The following is a 23,358-nucleotide window of genomic DNA, read 5'->3' on the forward strand; positions in this document are numbered from 1 at the left end:
ATGTGCATACCCTCTATAGGGTCCACCGCCTGTTTTCGACCAGCACCTGCCCCTCTAGACCAGAAATCACACAGCCTGGGGGAGGCTAGCATTAGATTAGACCATGGCTATGAGAGTGTACAAATGGAACTAAAATGGACCTGTTTTCTACCGGGGATTGGAGAGGAGGAAGGGGCAGCGCTCAGGTCGGTGAAACAATAGGATCCACCGCCTGTTTTCGACCAGCACCTGCCCCTCTAGACCAGAAATCACACAGCCTGGGCCAGGCTAGCATTAGATTAGACCATGGCTATGAGAGTGTACAAATGGAACCAAATGGACCTGTAAGGGTCTTGGTTCCGTTTGTACACTCTCAGAGTTACGGACCAGTAAGTGTTCATTTGGTTCCAATCTATCATTTAGCTGGGGACCCCCTGGGGCCTCGACCCCCTCGAGAACCCCTGGGAATCCCCGGACCCCACTTTGAGAACCACCGTTCTACTAACAATTGTTGTCGAAAATCTGTAATTTTACAAAGAAGTGTGTTATAAATTAGGTTTAACAGAACCATCACATAAGGTCAGCACTAGGGCAGGGATTAATGAAGTGCGGAAAGGGATGTTCTACAGAACAGTCTCAGGATTACCCCTCTAAACTGTGTCAGCAGAGAGTGTCCGCCCACAGCATGCATCATGCATGCATGCTTGGATGGACCAGATGTATTGGAGATAGGACAGACTGTACTGGCACTGAGTCACCCTCGGGCTGTGTGTGTGTGTGTGTGTGTGTGTGTGTGTGTGTGTGTGTGTGTGTGTGTGTGTGTGTGAGAGATAATGGGGGATGGAGACGGAGACCAACATGTAGCCTAGACAAAAAGGAGAGAGAGGGGGCTCTTGGATGTTCATGCTCCAAACTCTTGCACGAGAGGCTGTCAACAAAAGGGAGACAGCCCAATTGGCTGAAGAGAACAGTCTGGAAAGGTCACACATTAGACCTGCACCGCAATTAATTAACTTTTAACACTAAAACCACCTTAACCCTTGCTGAGCATTGAGTGTTAAAGTACGGTAATTAAAATGTACTTTTTTTCTTTTCCACAAATAGCAGATGTATGTTGATGATACAAGCTATTTTCACTATTTGTGGCACACTTGCATATCATGCTGAATCCAAAGGCTCTTTAGCTCAAACCCATCTCAGCTTGGAAGGAACCTGCAGCCATGGGTTCTACAGCTCTCTCTGTGCCCTCAAGTAAAGTTGTAACGTGCAACACACACACACACACACACACACACACACACACACACACACACACACACACACACACACACACACACACACACACACACACACACACACACACACACACACACACACACACACACACACACACACACACACACACACACACACACACACACAATAAGTCACTCATTTATATTCATAGACATTTCCTTGCCGTTATTCTGTCTCTCCAATTCAAATAACTACGAGCTAGGGGCGGTGAGGGATAAATTACCTTTATAGTCACGCCTAAAATACCCCATCAACTGTCTCCCACCACACATCCATGTCTCCCAGGCTTTGGAAAATGAGGTTTTCGCTTTCAGTTTTGACGCAGCCAATCACATCCCACCTTCCCTCTGTCTCCATCTGCCTCCACTCTCTTCACACTAGCTGGCCAGCCAATAGGATGGCGTGGACTCGTCCTCCCTCATCCAATCATCAAGCAGTTGCTATGTTGGAGGCAGAATTATCTTCGAGGGATTCTCTCTCTCTCTCTCTCTCCACCCCTTTTACTAGCTCACATGTCATAGTAAAGCCGTGTGTGTGTGTGTGTGTGTGTGTGTGTGTGTGTGTGTGTGTGTGTGTGTGTGTGTGTGCGTGTGTGGGGTAGGCGCACAAGAGAAACTGTTCCTCATGATTCTGTTGCCTGCCAAGCAACATCATTTTCTTGGAGGCCAACAGTTAAGACATGAACATTATGCTTCCAGCTACAGCTTCATGGTGTCCAACTGTCCATATCTAAAGACACTTCATGGATACCAGTACGGCGGTACCTCCCTTAGTATAGCACCAAAGCGAGTATATTTATTATTGGTTATATATTACCTATATATTTAGGCTACATTCCCATTGTCAAATAGTTTAGTTTTTGTTGGAATAGTCACATGCCCATTTTTGGTTGATTACTGGAAGTGCATCATGTCTACGGTCTCAGATGTCGTTACTGGGTGATGTTAAGCTGATCAATACAAATCGCCTGTACAACTGTTATGAGTTGTCCATGTACATCTAAGAAAGTCTGTGTACTTGAACTTGAGATACAGTGTACTTGATATGTGATAGTACTGCCTGCATTGTACTTTATAGATACGAGACATCTTTTAGTTAGCGCCAGTAAGATCAGCCTTGCTGCCTTGTCATTATCATGTCACGTTTCTATGTCTCATATCTTGTTGTCACGTCACTATGATCCAGCACTATATATGTTCCCTGTTTGTGTAATAAACTTTGTGAACCTTTAGCGTGATACTGTCTCGTGTCGCGTTATTGTTTCTCCCGGGCCCACCGCCGCAGCCGCCGTACCAGAGGAATACTTCAACTGGATTATCATCACACACCACCCAGCCTGCACACACTACCAGCCTGTCAGAACCAGACCGAGGGTCCGGTTCACGAAGAAGATTATTCTGGTAAATAATCTGAAAAGTCACCGTCACAGAGACACTGGACAATGAGACAATGAACTTTCATCATACTATACTCCAGAAAAGATACTGTACAATGTAAGGAGAAAACCTGCTACTGCTAATCTGGGGTAGGTTCTTTGAGGTTCTACCTTCAATATCTCCTCTGGGTTGATTTGACTATCTACTGTAAATTGTTGTTGTCGAAGGACAATATGGAGTGTGGTTTACCTTTCTGGTGCAGGGGTGGGGGGTCTTTATTTTTTCTAGTTTTGTTTTTAGTGTGGCTTGTCTTGTTTAAAAAAAAAAGAGATTCTGTAAAGTACATTGCCAAACAAATCTTAAAAAAAAGAAAAAAAGGAATAGTGATCTTGGGCACAGAAACAGTAATTATACCACTAACATTTCATGGACCAGTTTCAAAGGTCATGAAAACCCTGGAAAATAAACCATGTACGTTTAAGAAATATATTTTCTATACCTGGAATGGTTATAGGAAATAGGGAGTTCTAAACATTTTAAACATATCAGATGAGAATTTAAGCAATTTATTTACCCCCAAATTGTCAAGTAAAAGGCTGCTAAATGCTGGCTGCTTTTGGCGACAAAGTTTAACGACAAACTGCCTGTTTACTTCAGTCATACTTAATAATTTCGTAGTCGTGGAACATTCAATCCAGAAAACCCCCTGCATTGGACAATTAATGACTAATATTGGTCAATGCCAATTGTTCCATGTCATAGAATATGAAGTTATGAAATAAATAAAGTTTTTACTGAAGAAATCTTAAGGAACTCGGCGTGTTGGTGTGCAGTTGATTCTACATATTGTGTTTATATAGATGTCCTGGAATAAAGTTTATAGATTGTCTCCACCAGGCCGAAGGCATGGGGAGAGAGTATGTTTTGCACTCCGTCCATGTGTCCGTCCGTCTAATTTCAGCTAATTTCCGGCACCGTTAACCCAGTCGGTGCCGAAATGTTGCATGCACACTCCCTAGAGGCCTGCACTTTCAATTTAAAATTTCTGAATGTATTAATTTTAAATCTAATTGATGGACCACTCACTCCATACATACATGTCTTAAATCTAATAATTTCAACCTGAATGGCAAAACTGACTGACCCTAGATTATTTGTTTCTTTGATAAAAGTTGATACCCTCCAGGGATATATCTTTGTGTCCTTAATCTACCTCTCACTGCAAGTTTTCAGTCCTCTCAGGCCCTAATCCGACAGTCCCAGAAATCCGTATTACAAGAATAATCAATAGTTCTCACCTCTGGGTCAGTGGTGCAGAAGGAGTGTGTGTGTGTGTGTGTGTGTGTGTGTGTGTGTGTGTGTGTGTGTGTGTGTGTGTGTGTTTTGAAGACACAGTGTCCCATTATTCATACCTTCACTTACTATTGAATATTTAAATATAAGGCTACTAGGTGAATAAGATGTGGAGAGAAGATGTTGTTTTGTCTCCACTTGCACAACCTCACAGCGTTCGCAATTTATCATGATACTAATTCATGCATATGTATGGGGGTGCCATTTATCTATTGACCGTTTTTTTGTTTTTGTTTGTTGGTTTCTGTTCGCAGCGATTGAGTTAATGGGGTAATGAGATCAGCCTGGTGTGAGAGGTGACATTGAGTCGATAACCCCACACCGTTTGCTGACAAAACATCCAGGAAGTCATGCCAGGCCAGTCCAGGCCCAAAACCAATCTTTGTGGATGGTCATTTTGGGAGATTCGTGGAAGTATAGTGCAGCTCTAGGACAGCACTAATGAGTGTTTTAGAGAAGGAGACTACCTTTAAACTTCTCTGGGCTACACCTGCAGCACAACACCCTCTCTAATACATGTGCAATTCCAGTGGTTCTTGACCTGGGGTCTGGGGGCCACCAGGTGTCTTTCAGGGGGATCCGGGGTAGCCTGGTTAATAAACCAGACCGAATCAGCCGTTGGCAAAAAGAAATTGCCTACCAGCGGATTACGGTCTGGCGAGGCTCAGTAGCACGCCTCTTTCCTACAACCGAGAACAGGTCGGACCAATCGGGACACGGTATGCAATATGGGCGGGCTTTGGTACAGTGACGTTCAATGCTTGGTAAATGGTAAATGGTGCATTTATATAGCGCCTTTATCCAAGGCGCTTTACATAGATTGTGCATTACATTCACCCATTCACACACACATTCATACACCGATGGCGACGGAAGCCATGCAAGGTACCAGCCAGCACATCGGGAGCAATTTGGGGTTCAGTGTCTTGCCCAAGGACGCTTCGACATGTAGACAGGAGGAGCCGGGATTCGAACCGCCGACCCACGGATCATCGGACGACCTGCTCTACCCCCTGAGCCACAGTCGCCCACTTTGCTTGAGACTTTTGACTGACAGTAGCTCTGACCAATTGCGTCAAAGAGAAAATGTTTGAACCCGCCCCCCGGGAAATGAAATCCAAGTGGAGCCAGCCCAGACTAATATACCGCGACAGTGTTGTGTGATATTAGTCTGGCTTATTAGCCAGGCTAGATCCGGGGGTCACCAGCTAAATGGATGATGTTGGCCTTTTGCCTGGGTGCTTAGTTTTTGATTTTATCTCTTCACAATTTTTACACATACTTGTAAATACCACTAGAGAATACTGTTATACCAAAGTACAGTACTAGACAATAAAATAATTCAGGACCAAATGACAGACCACATCAAATCATGTTGAAAAATAAAAATGTTCTTAAATTGGGGTGCCAGAGATAAGAATCGTATCAAATGGGGGTCCATGCATATCATATTGGGAATCCTTGAAATTAAGGTTAAGAATCTCTGTGCTAGCCTCGAAACACAGAACTAATTTGACCTCAAGGTTTTATGGCAATCTAAAAAGATTTAAAAAGCACCCAGGCAAAACGCCCAACAAAGCAATGTAGTATAGGATTTAGGGTCATCAGCATCCAGTGCAGATGTCACGAAGCCATCAGGAGAGGCTAATCACAAAACGTGTAATGCGTAGATTTGGAGGTCAGCTAAGAACAGAGTTAAGTAGTTCATGGGTTTTCCCCAAGACTGAGGAGGATGGCCACTGCAAAATTAGTACCCTAGAGGCAAGACACTGGCAACTTGTCTTCAAATATATTCTTCATCTATGTAAACAAATGTTTGAAAATAGCGTGGCATCACAGTATGCACAAATTACTTTCATAATTTCAGCTAATTTAGCTCTCCATGTAATTTTGACCTTTACAGGACCTTCTGTTTTCATAGCAGAATGAATACCTCCTCTAATAAGGAATTTACATGGCATATCATTTAGAAACCACTGTGGGTGACCGATCATGTCCATTTACTGGTAAGGGAAATACTAGACCAGTGTTTGGTCAAAGTGGAAATAGTATATAGCATGTTTAAAAAAAGGAAAAAAGGGAAATACCAACAAAAACTCCCTCCATGGTAAAGGTCTCCGTTGCTCCCGTCTCATGTACAATGTTTTTTTTCTGACATGGTAGGGCAATTCATTTGAAAGGGTTGGGGGAATTCTATACGACTCAAACAACTTATCTCAGTATTCACTCAAATCCCATGATGCTTTTCTTACTTTTCTTACTGGCAGCGGTGGCGAACGGTTTGCGGAGCGGTCTTGATACCGGAAGGTCGCCAGTTCGTATCCCCGGAACCGGCACGTTAAAATTACCACCGCTGAAGTGCCCTTGAGCAAGGCATTGAACCACTACCATGAAATGTTCTATGAGCAGGGCCTGGCTGTAAACAAGTATCTGATGCTTAGTCCAGTTACCCTGGGTAAATACAGTAACTTTGCTTTGCTTTGGGCACCCCACCAAGGTGATTACAGAGAATCATAAGTTCATAACAAACTTCAACTTGCCCCTCTTGAACATGTGTTCTTTGAGATGTAAACAAACAAACAAAGAAGCTCCACACCATTGTAGACATGCACTGGTAGTAAGTTAACTAAAGTCTGTATGTCTGCAGTTCTACATTTACATTCATTTTACCACCTACCTACTTATTAAAACCTGTTTTACAAGAGGCACCTGTCTAGACAGACGGCAGCACAGGGAACAAATCCAAAGTAAAAACGGATATGCCTACTTTCAGTGACACCAAATGCGATGACAAACCTATGACAATTTGTTTTAATCGCTTAACATTAACTTGTTCCCAAAAAACTAAAAAAAAGTCCAGACAGAAAGAGTCCAGGCATGTCAGGGAGGTTGCTCTGTATCTTTTATGATATTTAGTTATATTTGATATAGTCTGTGATTAAGACAGGCTTTTATTTTCAGCCTCTTTGAATTAATTACTTTACTGGCGTCAGTTTATGCTTGGCAACCATGTTAGTAAAATGGACTCATTTTTACTTAGATGTTTTTAAACACAATTAAGTGAATTTTGGTTAAGGGATGTTTGGTTTTCGGTACTCTATATGCAGTTAATATGTTCTTCTTTTTGAGAGATAAAAGTAGTGGAACCATGGGTTGATGCCAAACCAATCTTGACTCAAATCAGTAAATTGAATCAATGTTCTGACTAATATTCTGGGCTCACACACAGGAAATGGCTATTGTCCCACTTGAACGAGGCACTATTAATAAGGTTCCTGAATTACTAAGCAAGAAATTATATGGTTAACGCATAACTCCTGTGTCTTAGCACCTATTTTGAAAAGTCTGTTGAAAGTCCATTCATGTGTCACAACTGGGACAAATATTCTTCACCAACTACATTACAGACTACATTGATGGCTGAGAGTCTATGCTGTGTTATTTAGATGCCAATGTTACATAAAATGTTTCTTCAAACTTTAAAATTTTAAATACAATTGATTGTTTAAAGGTGAATATGGATCAATTGCATTCCATCCAATGTGCATTTAAAAGTTTTCAAAAGTTGTTTAATTTGTATATCAGCACAGATCAAATAAAGTAGGCCTATAGTTATATTGAAGTGAACAATCACTCCAAACTCCATAAAAAAGATACCAGAGTGCCCATGTAATGTAAAGTAGCTAGAATAATGCATTTGGAACATGTGAAGTCTATTACAAAGAGATAATTAGTTCAAGCTCAGAAAGACATTCTGTTCCAAACAACCAATAAATAAATGTATGAATTAATTTGTCAACCGAGTTCCAGGCTGTACATCATGATCAAAGTCTTGGTTCTTTGGTTTCCAGGTTTGGGAGGGCCCTACTTATAATCACAATTTGCTGGATTTTCCTATAGGGATGACATAAATTATGATTTAACCGTCTTAGGGAGATCCCCAAGATGGTTTGCTGAGCCTGAAACAGTTGTGATAAAATAATGTTTTATGATTGTCATTATTTGTCAGAGCTCATTGAGTTGACTCTCAGCTCAGAGCCCCAGAGCTTAACTTTCTATTGGCTTACTTATTTGGATTCCATTTTAATTGTGACCAATAAGCTCATTGCTTGGCCCAGATAACGGCCTGATGAAGGTCCTCTCAGGAGAAAGAGAATTCAGGAGGAGGGCAACCAGGGAGAAATAAGTAACCAGGTCTATGAAAACAAGCTATAGGCAACATGAGCACTTTAACTGATATGCATCAGTTTTTTGAAAATAGTCAATCTACAAGCTCTACTTGAAAAAAGGTCAATATTTGGAATATTTTCAAAACATTTTAACACAAATCTTTATATATTCAGATGGGAATCAGAGGACAAATACATATTTTATTTTTTTATTTAACCTTTATTTAACCAGTAAAAAACATTGAGACTGAAGTATTTTACGTCTGAACAGGCCAAGAGAAGAGGCAAAATAAGTGACACAGCTCTGCCAGTAACAATAAATACAAGACAATAACAGGACAAACTCATAAATACAGTACCCACTACCGAAGAAGCTCAAAGGGAGAACAGGAACGTCTAATAACGCAACCAATAAAGGCTAATCAACGAGAATTAAGCAACGATATTAGCTAATAAACTAAAAAGCAAGATAACCAAAATTTGTATCACTAGGGGAATCACAGAAGCCAGTTTGAGTCTGGTCTGTAGGTCATTCCAAGACCAGGGTCCAAAAAAAGCAAGGCTTTTTTTTCCCCAGCCTCAGATTTTGTTGGGGGCACAACATAGCGCAGCCAAGCATTTGATCTGAGGTTGAGAGAGTTTTGGACGAGTTCAAATTTAGAACAAATGTAAAGTGGGAGATTACCAGGAATGGCTTTATAGGTGAGAAATATCAATGTGGTGTTTGAAGTTTAACTTCAACAAAATCCCAAGATATTTATACAACTCAACCCATTCAATGGATACTCCATCCAGAGTGGTGATGTTTGGGGGGACATTTATATTCTGCTATTTGGAGAAAATAGCATGGCCTTGCTTTTGTGGCCATTTAGTAGCAGTTTGCTATTTAGCAATTCATGCTGCAATGAGAAAGTCAGAGGCTACGTTTGACACTGCCACATCAAGTGAGGGGGTACAGGAATACAGAATTGTATCATCAGCATACATATGATACCTACAATACTTGGATCTTATTATTAAAAAATAAAAATAAAAAAATCTTCCAGGGGCCACAAGGGGGGTGCTCCGCATTTGGCCTGCGGGCCGCCAGTTGAATACAACTTAGAATCTTATGTTCATCAAGAAAGAGTTTAACCTGAGTCGATACTTGGCCCTCCAGAATCTTAGCCAAGGCTGAGAGTTTAGAGATAGGCCTGTAGTTATTGACGTCACAGAGGTCGCCAGCCGTGAGAATTTAGGGGTCCTTGACTTAAAAACAGGTTCCCTCCGCTAGTGGAAGCAGCATGTATGCTCGTTTGGGTGCTAAACCTAAATCAACTGTATCCAGCGTGGCTTCGGCTACAATTAGCAAACCGCCTGCTAGCCAACAGGCTTTGGGCTCTCGAGACACCGTTGAACCAGCATCTCTCCAGGAGGAACCATATTGGCCTCCGGCTTCCCTGGCCCGCTCATGGGGTGGTGCCATGGACAATGAGGAGCCCCTCGAAGAACTCCCTTCCTACCAGGAAGACCAGTTTGAGGCTGGAGGCTCTGACTTTCCGATGGAGAAGGGGAGCTCCACGAGCACTTCGAAATGTTGGTCGACGATGCACCACAGCACGCAAAGACCCCAATGTCGAGGTTCTCCCGCTGATCACAGTCCTCAACGAGGAAGCCGCCCCACCAGCAGCCGCAGACGATGTGGCTCTCAGGGCTATCCAGGCCGCTGCTCCAATACAGCTAGCACAGCACGAGGACGAGCTCCTGGACATGTTCATGAAAGCGGCGCTCAGGTGCAACCACGAATGGCCGCAGGCCCCACCAGCCAGACCTCAGGGTCTCCAGTGGCAGGGACTCGAACAACAGGCGGCCCCCCAGGGCAACAAAACCATTCTACCCTACGTCCAGGGTTTCATGGAATTTTTTACTCATCAGAACAGCTACAGAAACCCTGGGCAAGGCCATGACACTCTGCATCATCCAGGAGAGAACTAGATGGCTGGACGTCCTCCCCATGACAGGGATAATCCGCTCCACCCTTCTGGATCGTCCCATTGCCCCCGAGACGGCCATGGCCCCAGCAGACCTCTTCCATGGAGGCATGGCTGAACTCATTGCTTCAGGTGAGCAGAGTAGACGCAACGCCAATGTGGTTAGTCAGCACCAAGAGCCACCACCACCGCCACAACGTCAAGCTGCGGCGCGCCAGGCCACCAAAGGTGCCAAACGTGTCAAACTGGAAGTTCCGCTCCGAGTGTGGACAAGGACAGACACAGAACAGGACTCCTCCACCCGCGGGGTGTTTCAAAATGGTGACAGCAACATCCTTACTGAATTATCTCCGCCAGGGCGACTGGTTCACCAGTATCGACCTGAACGATGCTTACTTCCACGTGCCGATTTATCCACCCCACAGGAAATTCCTGAGGTTGGGCTTCGAGGGGAAGGTCGACGAATATCTAGTCCTTCCATTTGGACTGTCCCTCTCCCCGAGGGGATTTGTGAAGTGCACAGACGCAGCTATTGACCCCCTGCGCATGCGTCTACATTTCTGGACTGGTTAGTCTGTGCAGCGTCGCCAACAGAAGCGGCGCTGCACACAACCCAGGTAGTGGACCTATTGTCCTCCCTGGGCTTCTCTCTGAACCACATGAAAAGCGTCCTGGTCCCAGCCCAATTGATAACCTACGTCCTACGACATCGTCTTGGACTCCAGGTCTGACAGGCTGACCTCATTTGAGCGGTGCATGTCCCACTTCAGAGAAGGACGCCGGGTTCCTTTCAAGGTGTGCCAACGCATGGCAGGCCTCATGGCCTCAGCCATTGCCTTGGTCCGCCTAGCCAGACTCAACATGAGACCCTTCCAGATTTGGATGAAATCCTTGAGGGTCCCCTGCACTCAAGCACACCGCAAGGTGCTGGTTACACAAGTGTGTCAACGCACTGCGGTGGTGGGGATCACAGAACGTTCTTACGGAAGGGGTCCCAACAGGGAGAGTCCTCTCCAGGAAAATCCTCACAACAGACGCAAGTCTGTCAGGCTGGGGCGCCACGCTTCAAGGCATGGCGGCCAGCGGCGAGTGGGACGAGTATCACAAGGTTTTCCACATGATCATCAACTATCTGGAATTGATGGCGGTGTTCCTAGCGTTACACCACTTCAAACAAAACGTCAAAGGTTCCCACATGCTTGACACAACTAAAGTGTGTTACATCAACAAGCAGGGGGGACTCAGGTCCCCAACCCTGCACTCGCTGGCACGACAGTTGACGTTGTGGTGCGGCGCGCATCTCCTCTCAGTCAGAGCCTGCCACGTCCCAGGACTGCTGAATACAGGAGCAGATCTGCTATCCAGGAGGCCACTCCGTTACATGGACTGGTCCCTCCATCCGCAGGTAGCGGCTCAGATATGGGACAGGTTCGGGGTTCCCGAAGTGGACCTCTTCGCCTCGGAGGAGGACAGGAAGTGTCACCTGTTTTTCTCACCGTCAGGAACCGCAACACTGGGCGTGGACGCCCTAGCTCATGAGTGGCCCAGAGGGCTGCTGTATGCGTTTCCTCCCCACAAACTGATCAAGCCCACCCTGGACAGGGTGAGTACTCGTCAGTTGTCTCTAATTCTCGTGGTCCCCGCCTGGGGGTCGTGGAGGTCGGAGATTACTCCTCTCCTGTACGACTGACCGTGTCAGCTTCCCCTCAGACGGGACCTGCTCACGCAGGCGGGGTTAGAGAAATTCCACCCAGACCTGAGGGTCCTGGACCTGTGGGTCTGGCTTGTGAGAGGTTGAACTTCCATGATGAAGGGCTGCCCGCGAATGTGATTGCCACAATCCAGGGTGCTAGGGCCCTGACATCGCATGGAAGGTGTTCGAGCGGTGGTGCGCCGAACGGCCTGGTCAAGTGGTACCTTTCCAGGCCTCTAAGAAGGAGGTTTTAACCTTCGTACAGGGGCTCTGGATCAAGGTAAATCCTTGTCCTCACTAAAGGTGAACCTGGCCGCCATATCGGCATGCCACATTGGAATCGACAATAAGGCTCTGAGCGAGGACCCCCTCAGTTTATGAAGGGTGTGCGGAAACTGTGCCTGGTGACCCGGTCTCTGGTCCCGCCTTGGGACCTGTCCCTGGTTCTGGGGGCTTTTTCAGAAACCCCATTTGAACCACTAGAGACGGTAGGTCTCAAGGCCTTGTCTTTGAAGGTCATTCCGTTAGTGGCCCTCATGACGGCGAAAAGAGTCAGCGACATACAGGCTCTCTCTGTAAGCCCAGACTGCACAGTTTTAACTGGTTCAGTCCACCCGACATGTCATAAGCAATCCAATCGACGGGTTGCAATGACGTGTGTACACGTCCTAGCGCATCTTCAATGATATCAAACGAGAGAAGAATATTCTGAATTTTTTCCTTTTTTTAATTGAGTTGGACTCTAAGGCCACCGTACGCTTCGCTCTTTGTTCATGCGTGGTCACGCTCTCCGTGGTTTTGATCAGATGGATATACTAAGCTCTTCATTTCTGACTTCTCAACTGCCTCTCGTTCAAAATATGAACGTGATGGAGTATTTGTCTTTTTTCCGGAACAGAAGGGGGGGGGGGGGGGGGGGGGGGGGGGAATCCCGGTGCTGGTTGTGTTAATGTAGACAAGACTAGGGTCATGGTCAAACCTAACCCAGCCTAAGCAGCCTTTGTCCCTAAGAACTCTAATGCCACGATTATGCCATTACACTCACTATGCCCGGGCAGGGCTATACGTGTGTACATGGCCAGAACAGGTTCCTTCAGGAAAGGAAGCCAGTTGTTTGTGGCATGGGGAACGAAGGCCAAAGGGAAGCCTGTGACAAAGGTCAGGCTGTCCCAATGGATTGTAGAGGCCATTCAGTTGGCCTACTCCAGTAAAAGGGTTTGCCACCTGTAGGTTTGAGGGCACACTCTACCAGCATCCTGGGCACTCTACAAGGGTATTTCAGTACAGGATGTGTGTACGGCGGCGAACTGGTCTTCGCCTTCGACCTTTGCTAGGTTTTACAACTTGGACGTCAATGAGCCATCGGTGGCTCATGCAGTCCTACAGGTTGCTGAGGAGTGCAGGGATCGCTCTTAAATTCCGCCCTGTGGTCTAGGGAATTTAGGCCCGAATAGGTGGGCCTGGAGCATATAAGGTAGCCTAAGTCTGTCGGGTCCATACATAAGAATGAGGCCATTGGGTCAGGGACCCGGTGGACCTCGACCTTTCGCCTTAACTCCACTGGGCCGGTGGCCTGGTGGCATGTTTATGGTCCCGTATGGGGCGTAGTTACCGTCTGTGACGTGTGCAGCCCCGGGATCTCTGGTAATAATGAAGGGACTGGTAGTGTATGGATTCTCCTATAGCAAGCAAATGGGAGCGTCGCACTATTCTCACATAACTGGAGGTATTGGCAGAAGGAAAGTATCAGAATGAGCGTGCGTGCACAGAGGGCGCTTTATACCCGGAGGCCGGGTGCGTCCTGACACACAAGACCCATTCCTATATATAAATATTAGTGAGTTTATAAAGATGTTTTTTCTGTCGATAGCCTCAGGAGATGCTATCCCATAGCAAGCAAATGCTCGCTTGCACTATTTACATAACCACGGTTATTGCATAACCTCCAGTTTTCTACAGTCACCCAGATTTGACCAGAAACGAACAATGAACAATATAACACAAACACATTCCCTTCACAAAAAGTTGTCAACATTATTATTTTGTGTTATGAGATTAACTTGCGTGGAAGACATCATGATGAAAACATGTGGCAACCTTAGAGTATTGGCAACCAGTTCAAAATCACATTTTAAAGTTGGAAAATCGGTCAGATTTGATTGCAAGGGGTTAACTCAAAGGCGACACTGCCATCTAGCGTTGTATGACGTGCATTGCTATAAATAAATCATTAGTAAAACACCAAGAAACATCGAAATAAACACGTCAACGTGTGTATTTTATTATTATATTTTTGTTTTACAAATTTATCATCTCAATTTATCCTTTTCATAAGAGACAACCAGGCATATAACGACAAAGATCAACATATCGACTAAAGGCAAATTTGAACTTGTATTGATTATTTTGATTATGCCTAGTATTGGGACACCTTAGTTGCCAGGCAGTTGTAGTCATTTCAGATAAGTCGATTGACAGTCCCGTCAACGGCATAGAGGTCTACACTACAGTCAGTACAGTGCATACGGAAGTTGCCTGCAGCCTCGTAAACTTAACCAGTCCTCAACGCACGCTGTCGAAGGTTAGTCATTCATTTCAAAACGTTCTGACAGTCTGGCCAGGGATATTTTGAGCGTGTTTGATTGTCATCTAACCTAACCATGAATTGAATGCACTGGGAGGCTGGGAGCACAGAGGAGGCAGAGCATCCATCCTGGCTAGCAGTTAGCTCAGCTGGCGTACATGGCTAACAGGGGGTCGGCTGTGTGTACAATAGAGCTACTAGTACTGATCTCTGTCTCTCAGTGAAAACCAATGATGAGGCATTAATGCAAAAAAGCTGCACCTGCATGGCTGCAAGCCGGTGTCAGTGTCAGTCATTCAATTTGCATCAATGTGGATCATATAATATTAGTGGCAGATGTCTGTCCTGGATGGGCAGCTAGCCCCACAGCAACACTATATCCTAAATTAATAATGCATAGTCACAGATGCCCTCCTGGGTCGATGAGTCACCGCGGCTGATTAAAGGCGTTCCGTTTTTGTACTCACCAATTTTGCTGCGAGCCTGCGACTTCAGTTGGAGTCAACTATTGCAGTAGTTGACATGTCCTCTAGTTTCATATCCATTTGAAAGTTCTGGCAGAAAACGTGTATTTGGTCGAATCTCTCCACTTTACCACAAGTTTCCGACGGACCGCATTTACTCCAGTGAGCACTACACATCAACATGGGGCACACAAATCGACAGGTGTCATTAATTACCCAGGCCCGCACCAACCGAACGGACCCTATAGCTGTCTAACTTTTACTTATCAAGATGCTTACTTATTAATTTACTTTCTACTCCACTGCATCTGAGAGGCGTATAGTATACAATTGTACTTTACACTCCACAATTTGACAGCTTTAGTTACTTTGCCAATTTAGATCATGATTATAAAACAAATTTACCACTTACCTTACTTAACTGTTTAACATGTAAATCGGCGAAAACCAAGAATCTTCTTCACCAATGTGTTTGTAAAGGTAACATCCCACATTGGTTTCTATTCAACCACCCTAGGGGAATTTTTGACAGCTGCTGAAAGTTGGGGTACCACTACCATTAGGCCTATAAGGCAAAATGTTCTACATTTCATTATGCTTTAAGTAGCATGTGCCATGTCAAACTAGGGGGTTTTCATGATTCTGAATCCATTCCAAGCATTCGTTTTGCATGAAAAACACTCCTCGGGCTAAAAACGGCCATAGCCGTCATCACAAATGTGATGAGGTCAACACATTTGGATTTGGGCATATTTGGACAAGTGGCTATTGGCCAAACTAGGGGGTCTATGGACAAACTATGGGTCAAACTAGGGGTTTTTCATGATTGTGAACCCATTCCAAGCATTCGTTTTGCACGAAAAACACTTATTAATATCCTCTGACTACTAGTGTTCATTACTGCTGTGCTACTCACTCTGTCTCTGTTTCTTTGCCCTAGGGTCAAGTCATGTGTTCCCTGGAACTATCTTGTGCTATGAAGCAACCCTCGGTGTAACTGAACCACTGGCCCAATCCCCCATGTCCTCTCTTGGTGGCCCGTGGAGTTCCGCTGCCTCCACCTCCATCCCAGCAGCCAGTGGTTTTGGTGATGCAGCTGCCATGTCCACAAGCCAGTGCCCCAAGCAGGCCACCTTGGCCTCGGACCGCTATGCTAGAATCATCCTGGCCCAGATGAACAAGATGCGGCTTCGGACGGACTTCTGCGACGTTGCACTCAGGATCGGGGAGCGAGTCTTCAGGGTTCACAGGCTGGTGCTCGCAGCCAGCAGCCCCTATTTCTCTGCTTTGTTCTCTGGGGGAATGAGTGAGGTTGACAAGGAAGAGGTGCAGATCCTGGGGGTAGAGGCGGAGGTCTTTGAGGTGCTGTTGGACTTCATATATACAGGTCCACACTTTATGTCATTGTAAATGTCTTTGCCTGCAAAGTACCATGTTCATCCATTAATCATAGTTTTAATGTGATACATAAAATCTCAGTGTTCCAGTGTAATGCACTTGTTTTATGCTATGATGATGAAACACTGACTCATGACGCCTCCATCCATAGGTCATGCTTTTCCTTTAACTTGCCACCCGCTTGTATATGCCAATTCCAAACAAAGAAAAAAAAATGGATGGTGTTTTGTGGATTTTTTTTATTACCCTATAAGACGTTTTTTTTTTCAAATGGAAATATCCTAAAAAACGGGGTCGTATTATAATCGAGGACTAGACTATTTGACATTCAATGTGATTTTCCCACAAATTAGTCTTGAAAAATGGGGGTCGTCTTATAATCAGAATCGTCTTATATTCGGGACAATACGGTATTACTGAATCAGCTTTTTCCATTCAGGTATGATCAGTGTGACAGTGGAGAACGTACAGGAGATGATGGTAGCAGCAGACATGCTGCAGCTGAGTGAAGTGGTGTCCATCTGCGGAGAGTTCCTCAAAGGTCACATGGACCCCTCTAACTGTGTGGGCATCTACCAGTTCCTGGAGCAAATTGGCTGCATGGACATGCTGGAGTTCTCTGAGAACTACATCTGCGTTAACTTCCTGGAGGTACGGAAGTATGTTGGTTCTCCAACTTATTGCTAGTTCAGATCTCTTTGCTGTGTTTTTGCGCTGTGCTGTCGCTTTGGTATGTACAGTAATCTAGATTAAAGCTTGATGCCGGTCAATAGAGACCTATGTTCAGCAAGTAGTGCTGAAGTGTCCTTGTGTGCTCCACCACTAGTTGATATTAGCTCTGTGTTGCATGTCGGCAGTGACTCCTAGGAGGTAGGGCAGCAGCAGCAGCCGTCTGGAAAGGTTCTCGGTTGGATACTCGGCTCTTTGTGTTGAGCTGTCCTTGAGCAAAACACTGAACCCCTAATAACTGCTTCCGGTTGGTGACTTGCATTGTTGCCACTTGCCTTGTGTGAATGTGGATGTCATTGGATGAAATTGAATGTAGCACTTTTTGTAAAGTGCTTTGAATAAAGGCACTATAGAAATGCAGACCCATTTCCATCACCATTCACCAGTCCTCTCTCTAGAGGCGTTAGCCCCCCCAGCTTTTATCCCCACACGTCTCAATATTTGCCACTGACAATGAAAGAAATTAGGTAAAATGTCCGCCAAATATGACGTAAATCTTGTCCCTACTGCTCCCCACACTCCCAAATCTTGTCCCCACACGTCTCAATATTTGCCATTGACAATGAAAGGAGTAATTAGGTCAAATGTCCGCCAAATAGGACGTAAATCTTGTCTCCACACGTCTCATATTTGCCATTGACAATGAAAGGAGAAATTAGGTCAAATGTCCGCCAAATATGACATAAATCTTGTCCCCACACATCTCATATTTGCTATTGACAAAGGAGAAATTAGGTCAAATGTCTGTAAATATGATGTAAATTTAACCAACCAATGAACCAATCACATACATTCAGTTGTTCATGAGATGATGTATAATGAAAGGGCGCCCCTCACTTCACACGGGTGTGATTTTTTTTTGAGGATTCACTGAGTTTGAAAGTGATGAAAGGTGCAATAGATCATATTCGCATGACTGATATTTTGGCACTTTGCACTAAACAAGCAGGGTGGCAACGGGGTGGCATTTCATTAACTTAATGGCAAGATGGCCGCCATGTGAATATTGTCTATGTCTGCCCCATGTTCTTACTGAAAGCCTGTCGGCTGGCCTCTCCTAGGTGTGCGTTACTGATGAGTTCCGGGGCCTCTCAAAGGACCAGCTGGTTAAGTTGCTCTTCAGCGAGGAGCTCAGGATTGAAGACGAGTACCAGGTCTTCACAGCCGCCATGGACTGGGTTCTCCATGATGTGACCAAGAGGAAGAAACATATGGTGGAAGTATTGGAGCCAGTCCGTTTCCTCCTGCTGTCCCCACAGAGGCTCTTCAAGTACATAGAAGGTGAGAAGAACGTGAGCATGTGAGCACCGTGAGTTGTGAATTGGGCTATATAAATAAAGTGGATTGGATGTTTATAAATGGTAAATGGTGATTTTCTAGTTTATTGTTTATAGAAACCTTGTATCTCCATATTTCAACTTTTTATGTCCCCCCCTCCCCGCAAATGAATGCCCTACTTTGTCATATTATATTGAGTTAAATAAATTAATAGTATTAACAAGAGCTTGTGATTAAATAATAACTACATTTGATCACAGTTTTACCCAACATGACGTGTTGTAAGCAATAAGAATATTGAATTCACTGTACTCTCTTTTGCTCAAATACAAAGGCGTTATGGACTTCAGCCTCCGGGTGGCTCTGCAGACTCTGCTCAAAGAATACACCGAATTCAACAAAGATCCCAAGGAAAATAAGATGTTTGGGATGTTTCAGCCGACCAAGATGAGACCCAGGAGGAAAGCCAGAAAGTTCCTTTACGCCATTGGTACTGTGGCCTAAGCATCTCGCCTTAACTTCTATAAGTGAGCTGTTCAGGTTAACTGAATACAAATTTATATTAACCACTTAAGCTGTATTTTATGCTTCGGCGTACAGCAAATTTCCAATGGCAAAAATAGCAGATCTACGAGCTCACAACGCGTCACATCGTGACGCGCTGTGAGCTAGTAGATCGACTAATGTTAACATTCAAAATAAAAGTTATTGAACTTTTCTGCCCTCACTTTTAGCTCCAATATGTACTTTGCTACAGTCAAATCAGCCAGTCACCACTATGGGGTAATGATCAGCCAATCACAAGCCCATGTTTGTGTTCACACAAACACGGAAAACTGGGCATAGGAGGGGCTTGCGTCCCTCAAAACCATCTGTAAGACCCACTCTATGAGATGGCTAACTATATATTGTAAAACACATGATCTATTGCTTATTTATTACGTGGTAAATAAACTACATAACGCACTACACAAACTCAAACGGTTGTGTGGTTTTCCCGTATGGCAGGAGGCTACACGCGACTGCAAGGCGGCCGGTGGAGTGACAGCCGGGCTTTGAGCTGTGTGGAACGCTTTGACTCCTTCACCCAGTACTGGACCACCGTGTCCTCCCTGCACCAGGCCCGCAGCGGGCTGGGGGTCGCCGTACTGGAGGGGATGATCTACGTGGTGGGAGGTGAGGTTCTACCAAGTTTGACCACTTTTTTTAAAAAGATATTTTTTTGGGCTTTGCTGCCGTTATTGGATAGGACAGTTGAGAATGACAGGAAACAGGGAGAGAGATGGGGAGTGACACTGACATGCAGCAAAGGTCGTCAGGCTCGGGAATCGAACCCGCAAGTTGCTGTCAGGCTGCATTGGAGCCCATTATGTGGTTTGCACCTTGACCGCATTGCCGCCCACAGTTTAACCATGAGCGCTTCATACCACATTAATGAGGCTTGAGTGCTTGAGTAGTGAGTACTCTAGTTCAAATCCAACCTGAGGCACTTTACTGCATGCAATTTGCCATCTCTGTCTGTTGTTCACTGTCCTATCTGAATAAAGCATAAAATGGCCAAAATAAATTAAATAGATTGAATTAATTTTTTTCTTTTTTTTCACCAGGGGAGAAAGACTCAATGATTTTTGACTGCACTGAGAGATATGACCCGGTGACGAAGCAGTGGGCGGCTGTGGCGTCTTTGAATTTCCCCCGTTGTGGGGTGGGCGTGTGTCCCTGCCACGGAGCTCTTTATGCACTGGGTAAACAGTGATGCCATGTTTGTCTACTGTGCTTGATGTAGTACTAGTGATGTCCCTTCTCTTTGAAGAACTAAGACCATCTCTACAGGTTCTGTAGGTCCTGCAGGCAGCTGTAATGAAATGTCAACTCATTCTCCCTCTGTAGGTGGTTGGATCGGGTCAGAAATTGGGAAGACGATGGAACGTTATGACCCAGAGGAGAATAAGTGGGAGGTGATAGGTAACATGGCAGTTCCCCGCTATTACTTTGGCTGCTGTGAGCTACAAGGTATATATTTTTCTGGTGAATATCAATTTGTAATATTTGTACAACTTCGGTTAATAGGGCAACATTTTATGCTGGCAAATGGTGATGTATAGACATAGAAATGGTGATGTAGACATAGATAATGTCAACTTCTCAGAACAACAGATAGAAAAGTCTATAAGCGTCTATGTATATACTTAGTCTACAAAAACAAAAAATATATATAGCCATCTTATCTATAGTGAATGTAAAGTGTAAGCATGTTATATCTAAAATCCATTTATGTAACCAATGAGGCCAAAATGCATTGCCACCTACCTACCTAGCACTGACTATTAACCTGGGTGTCCCTATTTTTATGAAACAAAATTCACAATTTGTCACAACTGTTTACAATTGTGAGCTCTTAGAAGTATAGAATGTGGCTTAAGTTGTTAACTGCAGTTGTTTGTGGTTAAAAATAACACTTGTCGCCTCCCAGGGTTCATTTACGTGATCGGTGGAATCAGCGATGAGGGAATGGAGCTCCGCTCGGCAGAGGAGTACGACCCCATCTCCCGCCGATGGAGAGCTCTGCCCGTCATGGTGACACGCAGAGCCTACGTGGGCGTGGCCTGCCTCAACAACTGCATCTACGCCGTGGGTGGCTGGAACGAGGCACTGGGGTCACTGGAGACAGTGGAGAAGTACTGCCCTGAGGAGGTAAGAGGTAGCCTGGCTAATAATCTGCCGGCAGGCAATTATTATTATTTTTTTGGCAATGGCTGATTCGCGTCTGGCTTTAGCCAGGCTAGGTAAGAGGGCCACGTCATGATGCTGCCCACTGGTGGGCCCCCAAGTAATTCCACCATGGCTTTGAACCCAGAGAACGTCCTATCAAGTCACATTCCTTGTCGCCGTACAGTATGTGTCGACACATTCTGCCAAGAAACAACTTCCAATTCTGATTTCTAATTCAGATTCAGCTCACCAGATGGTTTATAGAGTTGCTGTTTTTCTCATCATCTTGTGTTGTGTAGGAGAAGTGGGTGGAGGTGGCACCGATGGCTACGCCGCGAGCAGGGGTCTCTGTGTCGGCGGTCAACGGGCTGCTGTATGCCATCGGGGGCAGAGCATCCAGCAGGGACTTCTCGGCACCAGTGACGGTGGACTCTGTGGAGATCTACGACCCTCACCTGGACACATGGTCCGAAATTGGCAACATGATCACTAGCCGCTGTGACGGCGGCTTGGCTGTTCTCTGACACTAGGGCTGGGTCATATGGACAAAATAAAATATCAACATTTTTGATATTGAGATGGTATCATCATCAACCAGTGACGACTCCAGACAATTGTGCTTGGGGGGACTATGGGGGTGCTGGCTATTTAGAGCGGTGGGGGGGGTGACAAGTGTCCATCAGAGTGTGTCCACCCCCTAGCCCCCGCAGCCCCTGCCCCCCATGGAGCTGTCCCTGTCTGCAATGCGTTGTGATATTGTAAATCTGCTATTTTCACTATTTAAAAAGTGATCTTTGAAAGTATAAAATAAGGCTTTAAGTGATTAAAGCCAGACAACAGACAACACTTATGCCATGTGACGATATTACAACATCCAAAATCTCAGATGAAAAACAATCTCATATGATATTGATATATTGCCCAAACACATTATAGAGCCTGCAAACTAGTGATAATCTACCAAGATATGTTGATGCCAGAATCTCTCCCTATTTGACTTAAGCAGGTCAAATCAGCAAGATGATACTGGGCCCTATAATACGTAAACTGATGATGACATTGTGGTTCCTTGAGCCAAATGAATGAATCATCCCTTTCTCTTTTTGTCACTTTTTGCTGCTTTATGAGGGACCATGTTTACCAGCAGTGGTTCAATCTAAAAAATAGCAGATATACAAGCTCACAGCACGTAACTCAGTGTCGCACTGTGAGCTTGTTTTCAGATTGGGGGGTCCATCACGTCCATGGCCAAATATCAGTTTGGGGGTCCTTGGTATGAACATGTTTGAGAGAAGGCATTTGGTCTAAATGCAGTGGTTCTCAAAAATGTTCATGTCAATGACTTGACCAAATTTGATGTTTGGTCATTGACACAAACCCCCGTTTGAAAAGATTGTGTGACAGACTCCCATAAGAGATTTGTTAAAAAAGAATCTACAATCTCACAACGCACACTTTGCACCAAGAGGCCACTTTGTAGTACCAGCATGCACACTGAACCTGCACAATTAGTGGATCTACAAGCTCACAACGCATCACAAGCTTGTAGATAAGCTATTTTCAAATAGGAAAATACCTGTTCCTCATCTTGCTGCGGAAGCCCTGGAAACCCCTCGAGAAGCACTGGCTTGAAGGTATAACAAGTAGAATTGTCACTAGTGTATAGACTATATAAAACTAAGCCCTATCAATCATTACACAAGAAATGTGTGGCAGTGTCTGTATCTGCAGAGATCATTCCCTCTGCCTGTATTTTCTTATTTTCGTTTTTTTTTTTAGATGTTTCTGGGTGTCAACCTTTGGATAGTAGGGGTGTGCGCTCTGGATAAGGTGCAGCACCTCACAAAACGGTCTGTTTTTGTGGTATATACCGGCAGACTGAGCAACTGTTTTTCAACTCCTGACTTGTATTTATTGTAAAATAAAGAATATTTTAAAAAGTGCCTTTTAGTGGCTACCCAACACTTCAAACAAGGGAAGCTTGTTTTATCAACTCTGTCAACTCATTAGAGGCACTAGACCTAACACTAGAACTTTCCACTTCCACTCTCGAGCTTAATGGAGAAATGACAGCGGACATATTTAGAATCAGTTTTCCTTGTTTTTTTTTTTATTAATGTTGGCCTTTTAAAACATCTCTTGTATCCTTGTTGGATCATGCAGCTAATCAAATTAACAGCAGTACCTCTTATCAAGTATGATTAATCACTGTCAGATAGTGACATGAGAGCACCCTAATAATTGTATCTTTTTTTTTTTTAAAGCACAGTATTGTCTCTGCTGATTAAAACAAGCCAGCAACCATTTTCTCAAGTGAATGTCATGGTCTAGAGTTCAGTACCCCAAAAAAACTATTT

At 44.6% G+C, this 23,358-nt stretch overlaps 2 protein-coding genes across 4 annotated transcripts in view; one reads left to right on the forward strand and one right to left on the reverse strand.

Annotated features, from left to right (window-relative positions):
* Positions 1-15,002, reverse strand: part of sgip1b (SH3GL interacting endocytic adaptor 1b) — a 92,957-nt gene extending 77,955 nt beyond the window's left edge. The window contains exon 1 of the mRNA XM_079529800.1: positions 14,888-15,002. The gene's annotated coding sequence lies outside the window, so the exon portion shown is untranslated. The remainder of the gene's footprint in view (positions 1-14,887) is intronic.
* ipp (intracisternal A particle-promoted polypeptide) lies at positions 14,283-23,307 on the forward strand. 3 transcript variants are annotated; one of them, XM_079529789.1, is made up of 10 exons: positions 14,283-14,417; positions 15,825-16,271; positions 16,722-16,933; positions 18,073-18,292; positions 18,624-18,779; positions 19,298-19,465; positions 19,897-20,034; positions 20,180-20,302; positions 20,763-20,983; positions 21,301-23,307. In XM_079529789.1, the coding sequence occupies exons 2-10, from the start codon at positions 15,905-15,907 to the stop codon at positions 21,523-21,525; spliced, it is 1,830 nt and encodes a 609-aa protein (XP_079385915.1). In that variant the 5' UTR covers positions 14,283-14,417; positions 15,825-15,904; the 3' UTR covers positions 21,526-23,307. The 3 variants fall into 3 exon arrangements, with proteins under 3 accessions (XP_079385915.1, XP_079385916.1, XP_079385917.1); XM_079529790.1 differs by lacking the exon at positions 14,283-14,417 and adding an exon at positions 14,913-15,046; XM_079529791.1 differs by lacking the exon at positions 14,283-14,417 and adding an exon at positions 15,159-15,364.
* Positions 23,308-23,358: the final 51 nt, after the last annotated feature.

This window comes from Electrona antarctica (genome assembly GCF_951216825.1).
Source record: "Electrona antarctica genome assembly, chromosome: 19".
Classification (NCBI taxonomy): domain Eukaryota; kingdom Metazoa; phylum Chordata; class Actinopteri; order Myctophiformes; family Myctophidae; genus Electrona; species Electrona antarctica.